At 35.1% G+C, this 19292-nt stretch overlaps 1 protein-coding gene across 1 annotated transcript; it reads left to right on the forward strand.

Moving 5' to 3' along the window:
• The first annotated feature begins 1503 nt into the window (after positions 1-1503).
• On the forward strand, positions 1504-18849 carry aox6 (aldehyde oxidase 6). The gene is made up of 35 exons (XM_051693207.1): positions 1504-1662; positions 1898-1955; positions 2544-2640; positions 2781-2889; positions 3861-3987; positions 4084-4145; positions 5202-5288; positions 5563-5643; positions 6031-6175; positions 6337-6429; positions 7737-7888; positions 8040-8133; positions 8361-8470; positions 8555-8739; positions 9350-9512; positions 9615-9704; positions 10035-10204; positions 10443-10569; positions 10679-10801; positions 10912-11008; positions 11404-11528; positions 12047-12180; positions 12768-12855; positions 13252-13338; positions 13488-13679; positions 13985-14212; positions 14337-14432; positions 14509-14637; positions 14791-14865; positions 16387-16439; positions 16621-16735; positions 16823-16888; positions 17299-17487; positions 18168-18335; positions 18508-18849. The coding sequence occupies exons 1-35, from the start codon at positions 1609-1611 to the stop codon at positions 18568-18570; spliced, it is 4032 nt and encodes a 1343-aa protein (XP_051549167.1). The 5' UTR covers positions 1504-1608; the 3' UTR covers positions 18571-18849.
• The last annotated feature ends 443 nt before the right edge of the window (positions 18850-19292 follow it).

Below are 19292 nucleotides of genomic sequence, written 5' to 3' on the forward strand. Positions count from 1 at the left end.
AGCAGCAATTGATGAAAGCAAGCAGGCAGGGTGGCCCAATAAAATGTCACAAATGCTTAGATAAAAAAAGGTTAGTGTTGCTTTTCTAGTTAAAGTAAAATTGTAAGGTCTTTTGACCTCATTTATCCTCTTGGTTTGAGAGGACTGCAGGACTAGTGGCAAAATCTCCATGGAAACTTACCTGATTAGTGTCTTTCATTGCATTAGATGCCAAAGGCTGATTCTGGAGGAGATCAATTGATGTCCTCTGTAGAGCCTTATTTGAAAATTCCATTAAGGCGTCTGTCTCCATCTGGTGGTCAGATTGTGTAACATATCTTCGCACCCCTTTGACTTAGATGTTCATATCATCTTTCATTATTAATTACGCTAATTTATACAACTAATTCGCGTGCAGAAAAATACAAATAGCCATCATGCACTTTTAAAATCCAGACACAAGGCGACGTGAAACTGACACTGGATAAAACTGTTATAAAAATATTGAAAAGGTGAATTCACTTTTTTTTTTTTTTTTTTTTTTTAATGATTGATAATTTTCACAGTGTACTAAGGTCTTTGTCCTTCATCTAACGCTCGTATGATCTCTTGGTCCTTGGTGTTAGTTTATTTTTACGCTCCGCCCAAGTGAAAAAAAAAAATAAATAAATAAAAAAAATAAAAAGATTTTGCCCTTGGCTGCAACTGTTACAAGCCAATAACTATTTTAAATGAGACATTAAGTTCTTATTCCGGTAGGTGGCGCTCGGTGGCTCAGAAAGCCGAATCCTCCATTTGGGCCGCATAAAAAAATAATAATAATAATAATTAAAAATAAAAAAATAAAATAATAATAATAATAATAATAATAATAATAATAATAATAATATTGTCTTATTTAACACATTTCTACTCTGAATTATCGTTAAAATTCACTTATTAATTTAAGATTTGATTTATAAAATGAATATGCCTCAGTCATCTCCATGCAATGATTTAAAAAAATAAAAAAAATAAAATCTGTATCACAAATGACTGCAGTTGATACATTCATTCAATATGCGGTTGTTGTTGATGTCACCAAAATAATCACTTTATGAATCTTATTAAACTAAATAAATTAATATATTAATCTTTTAACATACATATGTGCGTATATATATATATATATATATATATATATATATATATATATATATATATATATATATATACACACACACATACACACACACACACACACACACGTTCTTGCAAAATGCATGACAAAACAAAGCTTTGCTAGGTTCTTGCATGACGTCACGACTGTCACGAGCGTTCATCAAATTCTGAGTTTCCGATTTTTAATTACCAGTTCTATGGACGTGGGGTTTACAGGTAATCCCAATGAGCTGTGACCACACCCGTCATGTTTAACCAATTAGTGACACGTCCTGTGCTACTAAGCCCCGCCCATGCCTATAACATGTTTTGATATAAATGCAGTTCTGCCTACTCTTTTATTTCTAGTAGTTCCTACTTTGTAGAAGACCCAGAATTGTTTTCACAAACATTCCCTATGAGGATCTCAGAAGAGGATCCAGTCTGCAAATTTCAGATAGTTTGTGTTGGACGTAAACTTTAAACAACATGACTGAACATACCAGGAACGATGGCTTGATTTTCTATGTCAACGGGAAAAAGGTGCTTATTTTTCATGCACTTATAACAACTTTGGGAAAACAGATACAAATGTAATTTGGTCAGCTGTTTAGAGTAAATGCTGTGAAACTGTTACATGCATTGTAAAGTTTTATTGTTGTGAAACTGTTGTAAAATGTAATCTCTAGAGTAAAACATTGAAAATAATCTGTATGCAAGATATTGAGTTAAGATTTTGAAGATAATCTGCATATGTTTATTTTCTTATTATTGACAGATAATGGAGAAGAACCCTGACCCAGAGGCTATGTTGCTGTCGTATGTCAGGCAGAAATGTATTTTTCACCTTTTAATATTTATGCACTTAATGATCATCATAGTATTTCAATATTATATTAATTATGAACACTGCTTTACAGTACAAAGTTAAGGGACCAGTTTCAATGCAGTAGATTTGCTAACAGTAATAACTTCAAGCCATTAACAAACTTTAGAGAATGCATAACATTATGCATTATACTGTATAATTAATTATGTTTGCAATGTTTTTAATGAACGCTAATATAAAGAGTTACCATGGATTATTTTCAGAGGAGAAGATTATGTAATTTTAAATATTATGGGGTTCATTTCTATTATTTTTCGCCAATTGAAACATTCCAAGCTTGTCTAAGTAATGCATAATTTGTAAATGTCTGCTAAAGTCAATACTACATTATATACGTAATATTATAGTATTATATTAAAAATGATCATAACTGTGTTTTGAACTTAAAATGGCCTACTTCTGGTCTACTTTCATCTAGGCACTAAAAAGCCACTTATTTTGAATCATGAGGTTATGAATTAGAGTGAATGGTGTTTACCCATTGTAAATCAATAAGTCATGCTTTGCAATTTTGACTTTGTGTATATGTGTACAGTACGGTTAACAGGCACCAAGTATGGCTGTGGTGGAGGGGGGTGTGGAGCCTGTACAGTCATGGTGTCCAGATACGACCCTGAAAGCAAAAGCATCAAGTATCCTTTCATCAAATCTATCTCTGTCCCCTATATCTTTTCATGCATAATGCACATAAAGACATAGTGCAGTTTATTTTCATAAACCAAATCTATCTGTGTTAATGCATGTAAGAAGCTAGTTTTTCTTTACTGGCAAGTCATTTCTCTGTCAATGCCTGCTTGCTTCCTGTGTGTCAACTTCACGGAGCAGCGGTGACAACGGTTGAAGGCATTGGAAGCACAAAAACCAAAATACACCCAGTCCAGGTAACAGATGTTAATCTAGATTGCACATAGTCCAGATTATTAGATCCATTTTATGTGATTTTAGATTAGAGCCAGTTCAGGAATCAAATTATAATCTTTATCACACCCAATCCAGATTATGAGATCCATATTATGTGATTAGATTAGAGCCAGTTCAGGAATCAGATTATAATATGGATCTCATAATCTGGATTGGGTGTCATTTAGATTATAATTAGATTCCTGATTGGCTCTAATCTGATCACATAATCTAGATTACACATAGTCCAGATTATGAGATCCATATTTTGTGATTAGAGCCAGTTCATGAATCATATTATAATCTAGATTACACAGTCCAGATTAAGATCCATATTATGAGATTAGATGAAAGCCAGTTCAGGAATCAGATTATAATCTAGATCACACCCAGTCCGGATTTTGAGATCCATATGATGAGATTAGATCAATACCTCATCTGGTTGTTGATTATAATCTATATTTCACCCAATCGAAAGCCTTGATGTATAATCTAGATTTCACCATATCCAGATTATGAGATTCAAATTTTGAGATCAGATTATAGCAAATTGAGGAGTCAGATTATATTCTAAATCGCATAGAATCCAGATTATGAGATTCACATTATACGATTAGATTACAGCCAGTTCAGGGATTGTATTATAATCCAGATCACACCCAATCCAGATTTTGAGATCCATTTATGTGAAAAGATTAGAGCCAGTTCAGGAATCAGATAATAATCTATATCACACCCAATCCAAACGGAGATCCATATTATGAGATTAGATAAAAACCAGTTGAGGTATTGGATTATAATCTATATTTCACCCAATCAAAAGCCTTGATGTAAAATCTAGATTATGCCCATTACAGATTATGAGATCTAGATTGTGATTGCAAAATTAGATAAGTTACTTTAGTTATCAGATTTCCTCACTGGTTATGTGTTTATATGTTTTGTTCATCAGGAACGTATTGCAAAGGCTCATGGTACTCAGTGTGGATTCTGTACCCCTGGCATGGTGATGTCTATGTACACGTTACTGAGAAATAATCCACAGCCAACCTTAGAAGAGATAACAGATGGTCTTGCTGGTAAAGATCCCACCCAACCACACACAATCTCAAATACGCAAAAATTGTAATGACACTGTGACCAATCTTAAATTTATTATACTTCTCACTTTGCAGGTAATTTATGCAGGTGCACAGGGTATCGTCCTATCGTTGATGGCTTCAGAACCTTCTGTGAGGTGAATAGCACCACTTTTGGTTTTAGCTACAGAATAATGTAGAATTATGAACTTATATGAACTGTCTAGCGTGACATTCTTGATCTGTTATAGATTTGTTCCAAACTGCCCAACCACTGATCATGGTTTTATGCTTGATTTATCTAAAAGAGACCCATTATAACATCACATATTTTAATACAGGGTTTTTTTTATTTTTAATTTAGCTTTCACATTTGACTTTTTTTCCCGCTCTCAACAATTTGCTTTGCGGTTGATATAATGGCAGTGTTGCTGGTGATTGCATGTTCATGATCAGTTACAATGTTATTTTAATGAAAAAAAAAAAAAAACAATGCTGTGTTTTATAACTTTTTTTTTTTTTTTTGCCCGAAATATACACTCACTGAGCACTTTATTTAAAACACTATGGTCCTAATAAAGTGCCCAACATGGTCATCTGCTTTTGAAGCCCATTCGTCTCAAGGTTTGACAAGTTGTGCGTTCTGAAATGCTATTCTGCTCACTACAATTGTACAGAGTGGTTAACTGACTTATTGTAGACTTTCTGTCAGCTCGAACCATTCTGGCCATTCTCTGTTGACCTCTCTCATCAACAAGGCGTTTCTGTCTGCAGAACTGCCGCTCACTGGATGTTTTTGGTACCATTCAGAGTAAATTCTAGAGACTGTTGTGCGTGAAAATCCCAGGCGATCAGTAGTTACAGAAATATTCAAACCAGCCCATCTGGCAACAACAATCATGCCACGGTCCAAATCACTGAGATCACATTTTTCCCCATTCTGATGGTTGATGTGAACATTAACTGAAGCGCCTGACCCGTATCTGCACAATTTTATGCACTGCACTGCTGCCACGTTATTGGTTGATTAGATAATCGCATGAGTATGTAGGTGTACAGGTGTTCCTAATAAAGTGCTAAGTGAGCGTAAATCACTTACGTTTCCCTGTTTTAATTTTTTATTTGCATTTGTGGTATATTTGGTCTCTTATGAATGCATATATAAATTAATGTAATTAGTGATCAGTAATGGACATTTTGCATCATTTTAATAGAGTAAAAACTGTTGCCAAAATGGAGCTGTAAATGGAACTGCGTGCTGCATGGCCAATGGAAATGGATCTAAGGAGCCTATGGATAATGTATGTTTGAGACCTTGGTGTCATGGTCACTTCGACTATGTTTCATCTTTGTTCTATCACTGCACTTTGACATATTAGTTGCACTATAAATATACTCTAATTATTTAGTTTGAAGTATTTTTCAGTGTATGAATCTTTGGTTGTAATGTTGCATTTGTCTCACAGGCCAGAAATATTGCAAGAAACATTGAACATATAAACTAAACATCAGTGCTTAAACACAATGCATGCCTAGCGGGTGGACTAATTAAACTGGTTATTCTGTGTTTATTAGGGTAAACCAGAACTGTTTAGTAAAGATGACCTGCTTCCTCTGGACCCCACTCAGGATCTCATCTTCCCCCCTGAACTCATGGTTTGTTAAGTATTTATTCATCATCAGTAGGGTGTAGGTTATCTATGAAAGACTAGTATCTTTCCCATTTTGACTTCAACTTTACTTGAGTTTAATTAAAATGTTTTAAGCATTAGATAAATACTTTAGTAAAAAAATCGCATGACTGTAGTACTGTATACATTAAATATTATTATATACATATATAATTAATACGTTATATTATTAGTAGTAGAAGCAGGAGTAGTAGTAGTATCATATTTAGTTTCCTGCCACATAAAATAAGTTAATATGCTGCTAATAAATTAATAAAGAATAAATCAATAAATATGTAATTGTTTTCATGTGGTTTTTTTTTATTTTTTTATTTTTTATTTTTTTTATTATTTATTTATTTATTTTTATTAGAGAATGGCAGATACTCAGGATCAAACCACTCAGAAGTTTGTTGGAGAGAGAATGACCTGGATCTCCCCCGGATCTCTGGATGAGCTGCTCCAACTCAAGGCGGATTACCCACAAGCCCCTATTGTCATGGGCAACACCAACATAGGTTACATTTGGCCAAATTGAGGCAAAACCTAAAACTCCAATGCAGTTTTGTTAGCTAATTCAACATGAATTAGCTTTTTGCCTCGTTCTAGTTCGATAAGTATTTGATTTTATCTCCTTTGCAAATGTCTAAATTAGTAATAAGATTATTTATTTTACCAGGTCTGGACATCAAGTTCAAGGGCATCTTTCATCCCATTATAATATCACCCACAAGAGTGCCAGAACTGTTCAAGGTTACACAGAAACCAGAGGGTATGTGTATGTGTGTGTTGTTCTAAATGACAATACTGTCCCCACAAGGATAGTAAATTCTGAAATCTTCTACACTGTGGGTACCTGCCAACGGTCCCCACAAAGCAAATGTCTTAACTAATTGTACTAATTTCTTTATGCATTTTTACATTTTCATTAAGGATTCTGCTAGGGTTAGGTTTAGGAGTAGGAGATACAAAATGCCATTAGCTCAGTGTAAAGACAATAGAGATTAGTATAAAGTTCCCACCACAATAACAAAACAAACAAGTGCATATACACCGATCAGCCACAACATTAAAACCACCTGCGTAATATTGTGTAGGTCCCCCTCGTGCCGCCAAAACAACGCCAGCCCGAATCTCAGAATAGCATTTTGAGATGATATTCTTCTCATCACAATTGTACAGAACGGTTATCTGAGTTACTGTAGACTTTGGCCAGACTGGTTTGATCCGACATTCTCTGTTGACCTCCCCTCATCAACAAGGCATTTCCGTCCACAGAACTGCCGCTCATTGGATGTTTTTTTTTTTTTGTTTTTGGCACCATTCATAAGTAAACTCTAGAGACTCTGCGTGAAAATCCCAGGAGATCAGCAGTTACAGAAATACTCAAACCAGCCCATCTGGCACCAACAGAGAATGGCCAGACTGGTTCGATCTGACAATGTCTACGATGCTATTCTGAGATGCGGGTTGGTGCTGTTATGGCGGCACGAGGGGGACCTACACTATATTAGGCAGGTGGGGAAAAATGTCTGTAAATCTTCCCACAATGAGAAAATATTAAAAATGGGGACCAAATAATTTTTTAATTAAAAATTAAAATAACAAAAGAGAATTTAGGTAGGGAAATTTTTTTTTTTTTTTTATTTTTATTTTTTTATTTTATTTTATTTATTTTTTTGGTTGTGTTGTGATTTTGTTTTGTGGTGTTTGGTTTTTGTTTTGTTTTTTTGTTGTGTTGTGGTTTGTTTTTGTTTTTCTTTTTGGTTTTTATTCCTTTGTTCCTCCTTGTTTCTTTTGAACTGTTTTTTTATTTTGTTTTTGTTTTGCTTTTGTTTATGTTTTTTTTGTTTGTTTGTTTTAAGGTTTGGTTGTGTTGTGGTTTTGTGTTGTGTGTGTTTTTTTTTTTTTTTTTTTTTTTTGTTTTTTTTTTTCTCGTTTTCCTCTTGTTTTAAATTGGTTCTCTTTTTTGTTATGAAAATTTGCTGATGATGGCACAATAACCTATCTTGCATGTATTGTAAATGTCTTGTCCACTAACGCACACCAGAAGCTTTAGTAAATCATTTGTATTTTTAGGTGTTTGTGTTGGAGCTGGGTGCAGTATGTCAGTGCTGAAGAGTGTGTTGGAGAGAAATTTGAGTTATTTCCCTCAAGAGAACACACACATGTTCAGAGCTCTGCTGCAGCAGATAAATCTTGTGGGAGGACAACCTATCCGAAATGTGGCGGTAGGTGTAAACAGTCACTCTTTTCTCTCTCTCTCTGTCTCACAATGTTTTAAGTTAAATCAGGTCAAGGTTTATTGACCATGCTAAAAAAACCAGAAAAATTTCCCAGTGACCTTGGTTTAGACATTTAGATGTTAATGTTTCTGTGTAGACACTGGGTGGGAACATTGCCAGTGCATATCCAAATTCGGACCTGACCCCTGTCCTAGCCGCAGGGAGATGCACTCTAGTGGCTCTGTCCAAAGGTAAGCTGGTTTGATATTTTATAGTGACATAAATGGGCTGGTTATGGAAAGGAGCGGTCAGTTGATATGGGTTTTTCAATGGCTGATACTGATACCAATATCTATAGAGCTGGGTGGCTGATGGTGAAAGTAATGCCCCTCATAATATGTGTACTACATGTCCCTTTAATTATTTACTAAATAATTATGCCATTTATCTCATTATTCTACAAATAAACCCATTACAGAGGGGCGACGGAGGGTGCCCATCGATAAAGATTTTTTCCTTGGATTTGCAAAGACCGCTCTAAAACCAGATGAGATAGTGCTGTCTGTTTTCATTCCGGCTTCGAGAGAGGTGAGAATCCCAATGAGATTTACAGTATGTTCTGATCTGTTTGATGAAATCCTCCAATTGCTAACATAATATAATTTTCATCAGGATGAGATTGTACACGCATTTCGTCACGCCCCACGTAAGGAGAATGCTCTAGCTACGGTGAATGCTGGGATGCGTGTTTGGTTCATCGAGAACTCAAATGTGGTGAAAGAGATCAGTATTTATTATGGAGGAGTTGGACCAACCATCCTCAGTGCAGACCAAGCATGCAAACAGATTATAGGAAGGTAACACACAGATTTGTTTCTTTTGAGTTGCTTTCTTAAGTATTCAAATTAAGTCATATTTTTTTTTCCAAGTGTTTTTGTTTGGATTGTTTCTTTTAATCTTTTTTTTTTTTTTTTTTTTTTTTTTGTTTCTCTTTGTTTTGCTTTTTGTTTCACATTTTGTTCATTGGTTGTGTTTTGTCCTTTTTTGTTTCTCTTTTGTTATTTGTTTTGTTTCTGTTTTGTTTTTTTCTTGTTTGATTTTCATTATTGCTTCTCTGTTTTGTTGCTGCTTTTTTGTTTTGCTTTTTTGTTTTCTATGTTTTGCTTTTGTTATTTCTGCATTTTGTTTCTCTCTGTTTTTGTTTTGCTGCTTTCACTTTTTGTTTCTGTTTCGCTTTTTTGTTCTCATTTGGTTTTGTTTTGTTTTGCTTTGCTGCTCTTTTTTTTGTTCCGCTTTTTGTTTGTTTTTTGTTTTCTCACTTTGTTTCTAATTTTTGCTTCTGTTTTGTGTTGCTTCTCTTTTTTGTTTTTTGTTTTATTTCTGTGTTTTGTTTCTCCTTTTTGTTTTGTTTCTCTCTTGTTTTTTTGTTTTTTTTTCTGTTTTGTTTTGGGGGTTTTTTGTCCCAAGGCCTTGGGAGGAGACGACTTTAAATGATGCATATGGGATGCTGGTTGATGAGATCAGCCTTGAGGCGTCTGCTCCAGGTGGAAAAGCGGAATTCCGCAGATCTCTGACCCTCAGTTTGCTCTTTAAATTCAACCTGCTTGTCCTTCAGTACCTGAAGGAGAAGGTATGAACAATATCATCTGCACTCCTTCTGTGAAAGCGGCATAGGTTTTGGAGATTATGTTTAAATAAGTTTATTCACTATGACTTGTGTATTGCTTAACAGGATGTGACTCGGAGGGAAATACCCAAAGAGATGCACAGTGCAATCCAACCTCTTCCCAAACACATTCAACCCAGCTACCAGGAGTTTCAGGTGAAGCTATATGATATTTCCTAGCTGCTCTTAGAGGGATGATCTGGGTTCAATGCAATTTAAGCTCAATCAACAGCATATATGGCATAATATTGATTACCCATCCCTTGTTTATTTAAAAAAGCAAAAATCACACAGTAAAGCACCTACAATAGAAGTGAATGGGGCCAGTCCATAAACTATAAAATACAGTTTCAGAAGTAAAGCTGCAAGATGCAAGCACTGCATGCGCTAAATGGTGAAATGGTGGTAGCATCATGGGACATGTTCATGCTGGTTATTTTGGAGGTGGAAATGACTTACAGTGTGTGTCTGTGTTTATGCGTACAGAATGTTTTAGAGAATCAGCCGGCACAAGATCCAGTGGGTCGACCCATAATGCACCGCACGGCTCTGAGTCAGGCTACAGGAGAAGCTGTGTACTGTGATGACCTGCCACACACTGATGGTGAACTGTTCCTAGTGATTGTAACCAGCTCCAGACCGCACGCTAAGATCACGTAAGACATTCAGGTGCATTCCAGACATGCAGTCTGCAAAGCTTCAATAAACGTCAACCAAATTTCAGAACGATAAATGGAATGGATGGAAACTTCAGGGACTCAGACTTGAGTCGCATTAAATAGTAAAATAATTGAATTGAAACTTGACTTCGTTTGTGCAGTAACTATGCAGTAACTTAAATGAGTAAATACATTCATTAATTTTTTTTATTTGTTTTTTATTATTTTTTTTAAGTCACATTGACTTCAGTGAAGCTCTGAAACTTCCTGGTATGGTGGATGTTGTCACTGCTAAAGACATACCAGGCAAAAAATTCAGAACCTTTACAGGCCTTGATGAAGAGCTGCTGGCTGAACATGAGGTTTATTGTTTTGGCTATTTTATGTTACTTTAAAATTGTGTATTAAAGTGTCTCAAAATAAGATGGCATTCCAGGTGTTGTTAGATACATAAGTCCAATGTGTCATCAGGTGAGCTGTGTGGGTCAGATGGTTTGCGCTGTGGTTGCTGATTCCAAAGCTCATGCTAAACGTGGAGCAGCTGCAGTGAAGATCGGCTATGAGGACCTTCAGGATTGTATTTTTACTGTCGAGGTGAGAGATGTTGACTTGCCTAAACAGACTTATTCTCTCTTTTCACCTACATCGCAACTTGTTCAATATTTCATTCTCATATAGTCAACCTTGGATCTGCTTGTTTGCAGGAGGCAATAGAGAAACAGTCGTTTTTTCTGCCCCAGAGGACGATTGAAAGAGGAAATGTGGAAAAGGGTTTGGAAGAGGCGGAACAAGTGTACGAAGGTATAAATGTGCTAACATCCATAACCAAACTTCCCCTCTGATTCCCCCAAGCCGACAAAAGCCACAACATTGGTCGGCTTTACAACCCTTAGTCATTTTGACACTGTATATCACACATGTTGAAACCTTGAAGTTGAATGAGTGCTGTTGCGAACAGCAAAAACAGCCTCGACTGTAGGATTTATTTTTCCTGTTTTGCTAATTAATATATCACACTATTAAAGGGGTAGTTCACCATAAATGAAAATTCTGTCATTTTCTCACTCTCATATTGTTTCAAATCGGTATGACTTGAATTTGACATGAGTATGACGAGTAATTTTCATTTCTGGGCGAACTTTCCCTCTAAGGGCTTATGAAATATTATACAATAAATGCCTCTGCATGTTCCATAGGAGAGATTCGGATTGGAGGACAGGAACATTTCTATATGGAAACACAGAGTTTTCTGGTTATTCCAGTTGGGGAAGAGAAGGAGATGAAAGTTTATTTGTCCACGCAACATCCAGCATTTGCACAGGTATATTTATATCTGTTCAGATAAAGTAGTATAGTAAGAAATAATTACAAACATAAATAGCTACTCAAAACAGCTAGGGTTTTTGGTTATTTAAAGCCATGGACACATCTACACTTCACACTCCATTCACTCCCATTCAAATGCATCTGAATGCATGAGACTGGAAACACAAGCTCATGTGAAGAAATCACTGGCAAATTCGGATGATGGAAAAAATGTGTGACCAATGGAAGATTGAAACGTCACACAGTGACCTCTTGGCTCAATAAAAAGAGAATTCATATTTCAAAGCTGCATGTTTTTAATTGTTACCGGAAAGTGAGAAGATGGTATATTTTAACATATAATAGCAATTGCTTTTTGTACTGTATTATTTATTAAAACTAGAAGCCCTTGAGCGTGACATCATATCCTGTCTGTTGCGGTGTAGAAGTAATTTTGCATGCTCTAAACCTTATGTCACTGCGGTTTTACTCAAATGCAAACTGTTTACATGGTTGGTTGTCTTTTTGCTGTAGGAAGCAGTTGCTGAGACTTTGAGCATTCCGTCCAATCGCGTTTCTTGTCACGTTAAAAGACTGGGCGGGGCCTTTGGTGGCAAAGTCACCAAAACGGCGATCTTGGCCTCCATCACTGCCGTCGCTGCATGGAAGTGAGTCGAAATAAGCTGAACACACAAATCATAACTGAAGATTCATTGCATATCTAATTTTATTAAAAAATAAAATAAAAAAAAAATTCGAATTATTTGATATTTAAGAGTTTTTGCGAATGTATGGGGCCGTTCACACCGAACGTTTTTTTTTTTCTTTGTTTTGTTTGCTTTATTTCATTTTTGTTTTTGTTTTGAATCTTTTTGTTTATGTTCAGTTTTTTTTTTTTTGGTGTGTGTGTTCGCATCAGACGCATGCTTGCGCTTAAAAAAAGAAAAAAGCTAGCCACGTTGCTATAAACAGAATACCTGTCGTTATTTGTTGGCCTTTCTCAGTGAATCTGGATATATGTGATTAATTGCGATTTAATTTGATTAATTAATTGCCATTCCATGTAAATTAATTCAATTAAATATTGTAATCTATTGACAGCCCTGTTTTTGTGGTCTAAAAAATGCTGAAAAACCATAGGTGTGTGGCGCAACAGTCAAAGATGTCTATCTTGCGCATGCTTGCATAGAAAAACTATTGAAAATCGGCACAGATGGATGCAAAATCGCTACCTCTAACTCTTCTTCCTGCTCAGGACTGGACGGCCAGTACGATGTGTTTTAGAAAGAGGAGAGGACATGCTGATAACAGGAGGGCGCCACCCAGTGTGGGGAAAGTATAAGGCAAGGACTTTTATGTAAAAACCTTTTTTATTCACCAAATGTAAGCAAACCCAGCTAATGTTATTAACATTGTAATAACAATATTATTACATTTGTGAACAAACAGTAGTGTGTTTCCCTTAATGGAAATATTTGTGTTTATACATTGCAAATTACAAATGCATTGGCATATGTATTTATTTATTCATTTGTTTTGCATATTTTGGGGCTCATTTATGTGTCATTCATATTTCTTGCATAAAATGTTGCAATGTGACAATTTATAAGAATGGTTTAATGAAGGAATTTGTTCTGCCCATGTTTTACACCTTGCATCTTTGTTAATGTGTTTATATGCATGTATGTTGTCATCTGTTATTATCTGTTTGTGTGTGCCTCTGTGTGTATGTCAAACAGGTTGGATTTGCGAAGAACGGAAGAATAACCGCCGCTGATTTTCAATACTATGCCAACTCTGGAAATACAGCGGATGAATCTGTACTGGTAAGATGATTTACCTTGAAGATTTCCCAAAATCAGGCTTATCACGAGATGTTGGAACCAACCTGTTTAGGGTATGATGGCTCTATCAAACTGACGCCTGGGTGAAAATCGTCAGATAACATTTAAAAAATATTTTTTTTATGTTCCAGGTTGTTGAGAAAATTCTCCTACATCTTGATAATGCTTACAATATTCCAAACCTGCGTGGCCAATCAGCAGCCTGCAAGACCAACCTGCCCTCCAATACGGCGTTTAGAGGGTTCGGTGTACCCCAGTGCATGCTAGTCATTGAGAGTATGATCAGTGATGTGGCTCTTAAACTCGGACGTCTGCCTGAAGAGGTCAGGTTTTAAACAAGTGTTTATGCTTTTGGCCCATTTGCAATGGTTAAATTGTCATCGTACAACATGTTTCCTATGATCATGCTGATAAATGTTTTATTATCTTTTTAATTTGTTTATTTGCATATATTTTATTTATTCTTTATTATTTTTTTTTATTTTTTACATTTTTTTATTCCTTTTTTTTTTTTTTGGATGTTTTTATTCTTTATATTTGTATTTTAATATTTTGTATTTATTTTATTATTTTTGTAATTTTTTTTTTTTTTTTTTTAATTATTATTTTATTTGACTTTATTTTACAGATCAGGGAGATAAACATGTACAAGGAAGTTTCCCTAACTCACTATAAGATGGAGTTTGACCCAGAGAATCTTGTCCGTTGTTGGAATGACTGTAAGGAGAAAGCTGACTTCCAGTGCCGGCGACAGGCCATCGATCTCTTTAACCAGCAAAATCAGTACAAAAAGAGAGGAATTGCCATAATACCCATTAAATATGGCGTTGGATTTGCAGAGGGCTTCCTCAACCAGGTAACTGTTACCTAAAACTCCTTTGCCCAAACTCAGAGTCTAATGGAAATTATTTCTTAATAGTCTTCATTCTTTTTCATATAAACTCTAAATTGATATATTGGTGTGTCTGTTAATATCAAAGGGCGCAGCTCTTGTGCATATTTATAAGGATGGATCTGTACTTGTAAGTCATGGCGGGGCAGAAATGGGCCAAGGCATACACACTAAAGTCCAACAGGTACCAATTGTTGTTTTCTATACTTGTTTGCAACCGTTTCATGCCAGTTTTTGAATTGATCATGTGCCATTCACAGGTGGCAAGTCGAGAGCTGAATATCCCAGCTTCCCTTATCCATATCTCAGAAACTAGCACAGAATGTGTCCCCAACACTTGCCCATCTGCTGCGTCCTTTGGTACCGACGCCAACGGAATGGCTGTGCAGGTAACACAAGGCTGTAGTGTTAAGGATCTTTAGTCTTAGTGGATCTTACGGAAGTAATTAAAGAATATTTGTTTATTGTATTGTTTGGCCTTTACCTTTTAAAGACAAAAATCGTAGTTAATGTTTGTTTTGTATCATATGGAAATTTTGCAGGATGCCTGTCAAATACTGTACAAAAGACTTGAGCCAATCAGAAAAAAGAATCCTAATGGGACATGGCAGAACTGGGTAAAGTGGAGAAACTATTCAAAAAATTTTCATTGCAAAATAGAAATCAGTTAATATTACAGCGATTTAAATATGTCAGTCACTTTTATTTATGTAGCACATTTAAAAACAACGACATGCTAAAATGTTATTTACTTATGTACCCTCCTGAGACCCAAGCGTGACTGCTGTGTGCATTTTCCATTTCCCTTTTCGATTTGTAACTAGTAGCTCCTAATAAACAAGCAAAAAATAAATAAATCTAGAGCAAATATTTTTCCTAAAAATTGATGTACACATATGTGGACAGCAGGACTGAGTTGTGAACTTTGTAAATAATACCAAGCTATAGAAATTCAGATTTTTTTCATTAAATTGTTTGTTTCCAGGAGTGTTGGTTATTCGTGTTTTTGAGACGTAACAGACATTACATCAGAAATTAGCATAATTAATTCTGATTGAAAGGAATGGCCAGCATCATCCAATCACTGCCAACCATGTTAAAATAAAATTATACATTATAAATTCTGAATCTATGTACTTATAAACATTGTCCCATGTCTACCAAACATGTTGAGTGGGCCAAACATAATCTGCAGCCTGAAACTGATCTTTTGGATGGATTTTAGGAGTGAATGGCTGCATAGAAAGCTGAAGGATGACCCTTGCTCCCTTTTTAGTGAATGGCTTACACCTCCAGTGTTAAGCTGAACTGTCGGCACTGGTCTCAGAACAGTTTGAAATGCACCGTATTTTCATCCTAACTCTCTATAAAGCCTCTGAAAGTAAAAGTTTTCAGTTTTTGGATGAACCCATTGATTCTCAATGTGAAAATGCACAGTGAATATAGGGATGCATTTACTAATGTTAATGAATAGAACCATACTGAACAGTGATAACAAAATAAAATAGAACAATTTATATTAAAATGAAGTAAAATGACCCACAGATGTGCTAATGTTGAAAGTTATTCAAAATAACATGTTTTTTCAACTTTTGAGGGAATAATGTCCCAAAATCCACGTTTGTGGACATCATGTTTATCAGCGCGCTGATGCGCAAAAAATGAATACATTTTTTAAAGCGGCATATCAAATGAAACTAGAGACACTACTCTTTGCACTCGAGCAGGTTTGAATGAAAAAACTCAAATATGTTTCTTACCAGAGGCACTTTTGTTTGCTCTGCGCCCGTAGAAGCACTTCACGGAAATCAGCGTCATGTTGTTGTGTCACGTGACTTGGTGCAGCAGAAGTTTGACCCTTAAATGACAGTCAAGAGTGTTATGAACAGTATTCAGTCAGTTTAAATTAATTTAAACTTTGTGTTGCATATAGCGACGCCCAAATACAATGTCCACGCATGTGGACACAGGGTCACACGAGGGTATACATTTAATTTAATGTATAATTAATTAAATCAAAATATCTACAATTTCTTCTGTAAAGTGTATAGTTAACCTATTTATAATTAAAATGTAATTTACAATGTTAACAACTGCAATTACAATTTATTTATACTTCAATTATAATTTTTTTTAAGATAATGACTGCATTTTTGGAGAAGATCAGTCTGTCGGCCACTGGATATTATAGGTAAACTTGAGTTTTCTCAAACATACACCTTTGATCTTTAAATGTGAAGCTAGTTTGATTTTTAAACATTAAAATACTATTTGAGAGAAGTGTTTTTCATCAAAGAAGTTAACAAATGCTTCAAACCAGACCAAACATGGCGTTTTTGTTTGATCGGTGTGAATGTTTTGTCTGCTCTCAGAGGTCATGATCTGGACATGGACTGGGAGAAACAGGAAGGGAAGCCATATGCTTATTTCACATATGCAGTGTGCTGCAGTGAGGTGGAGCTGGACTGTTTGACTGGAGAGTATAGAGTAAATCCATATATGATGGAATTTTTGTCTTTTTTACTTTTTCTGTAATTGCACTGCATAGCATATCTGACATTGTTTTCATCATAGACTTTAAGGACGGACATTGTTGTTGATGTCGGAAGAAGTATAAATCCATCCATTGATATTGGCCAGGTAAAATTATTTCTATAAGATTGCCTCTTACTAGAAATGTAGTCCATCACATACCTATACCTAAACTCTATAAATTAGTAGTTTACTGATAAATTGGACATTTTTTAGATTAATCACTTAGGGAGACAGCATACCTCTTTTTTTGATTAACAGAAGTCTTAGCTATCACTTAACTTTTCCAAGATTTGAGCATAGTTTGATCAAATTTATCTCAGCAATTTGATGTACAGTATGTCTCATTTGCTATCATTAAATTGTATTTCATCATATAAAGAATGAGCTCTTTGTGGGCTGTTGGCCACCCTGCACTGTAAATATCGTCTTTAGCCATTGAAAAACCTATATTGGTCAAACACGCTATACTATGTTGTTTATCATTATCATATTATCATACTATGTGTTTGTGTCAGATTGAGGGAGCATTCATGCAGGGTTTGGGTCTCTACACAATGGAGGAAATGAAGTTCTCTCCGTCTGGTGTTCTGTACACACGAGGTCCAGGCCAGTACAAGATCCCAGCGTTCTGCGATGTTCCTCTGAAGTTTAACGTCTACCTTTTAGCCGGCTCCTCCAACCCTCTTGCCATCTACTCATCAAAGGTGATTCACTTTTTCCCTTCCAAGGTCAATTTAATAAAATTTTGTGGTACCCTTATGATTGACTTCATTTCAAATTCAGTTTTGTTTTCCTTGACTTTGAAGTGAAGTTAATTCAATTAATTTTAATTTTATGCTTGTGGTTGAATTCACTTAATTTCAAATTCAATTCAATTTTATGGTACTCTTGTGGTTGAATTCACAAATTCAATTAAATGTATTTTTTTTTTTTTGTTACCCTTGTAATTCACTTAATTTCAAATCAATTCAATTTTGTGGTTCCCTTGTGGTTCACTTCATTTTAAATGTAATTAAATTTTGTGATTGCCTTGACTTTGAAGTGAAATTAATTTTATTTAATGTTGTGCTACTCTTCTGGTTGAATTCACTTCATTTCAAATTCAATTCTATTTTGTGATGCCCTTGTAATTCACTTGATTTCAAATTCAAATAAATTAAATTTTGTGGTATCCATGTGGTTCACTTCATTTCAAATGTCAGTTAAGTTCATTTGAATTTCCAGTCTGCAGATCTCAGACTGCAGCCTAATTTTGGATTTTGTTTCATTTTGTTGCTATTTTTATTGTTGCTCATTGTTTTTATTCATGTATGTTTTTTTTGAGAGTTAGTCCAGGGGTATCTGCACTGAAGCATTGTCCAGTTGTGATTCCATGTTGTTTTAGGGGATCGGAGAGCCTGCAGTGTTCCTGGGTAGTTCTGTATTCTTTGCTATTAAAGACGCTCTGACCGCAGCCCGCAAAGATGCAGGATTAAGTGGCCCTTTCATCCTGAACAGCCCTGCTACTCCAGAGCGAGCATGTCTGGCATGTGCAACACGCTTCACAAAGATGGTATGAGAAACACATATGTTATGCATGAAAATATTTCAACAGTCTGTTTAAATCCACATCTAGATGAAATGACTCCTTGACAAAACATTCATAGATGAAGATTAATTAATGAAATGTATGAGATGAGATACTGAGATACTGAAAATTATTAATATAGTTTTGTATTCTTAAGGTTTCACAGAGTGAATCCAGATCAACTTCTGGATCAGCTCAGCCATGGGCTCTGGACATATGAAGTCTTCATCATCACATATGATTTCATAATCTCAGTTTAACATAAAATTATGATTAGCCGTTTACTGAATAATTCATACTAATTGAAGACAACAACAAAAATGTAATCACATACATCAAAAAAGTGTCTCAAGATCAGTCTATAGTTATTATTTCAGATTTATTACTAACATGTGAATCTTATGTCATTTCATCTCAGATAAATAAATGGCTTTTGCACTAATGTGAGATTTTCTTTAACTTGTTTGTGACAAATATAATAAATGTGAATTAGATTTTACTATATTCTACTGTTGATTACTACTGTTACATTCTGCTTGATTATAATTCTAAATGAGTTCTACTGCTTCACAATTGCCAAGTTCTAAAAATGTATAAAACTAAAACTACAGTTCTAAAAATTGATGAAAAATATGATCAGTGGATCTACAAATATTCTTTGACTACTGTTCTCATTTATCATAGATTCCTAAAAAAATTAAAGACACTATCTAATAACCAGTTGTCCCACTTTACCTGTAATAACATTATAAGATATATTGGGTGATTTGGCTTTTGAAAAATCTGCTGAATTGCTGATCTACTTTCTGTGAGTAGGAGCTTAAAACTTGCAAACACATGGTGCTTGTCACATATGTGTATCTAGGCCAAATGATAGCCATTGTAAAATTATGAGGTCAAAGTCTCTAACAAGAGGCAATAAAAAGGAAGTAACAGTTGGTT

This window comes from Myxocyprinus asiaticus, chromosome 49 (genome assembly GCF_019703515.2).
Source record: "Myxocyprinus asiaticus isolate MX2 ecotype Aquarium Trade chromosome 49, UBuf_Myxa_2, whole genome shotgun sequence".
Lineage (NCBI taxonomy): Eukaryota > Metazoa > Chordata > Actinopteri > Cypriniformes > Catostomidae > Myxocyprinus > Myxocyprinus asiaticus.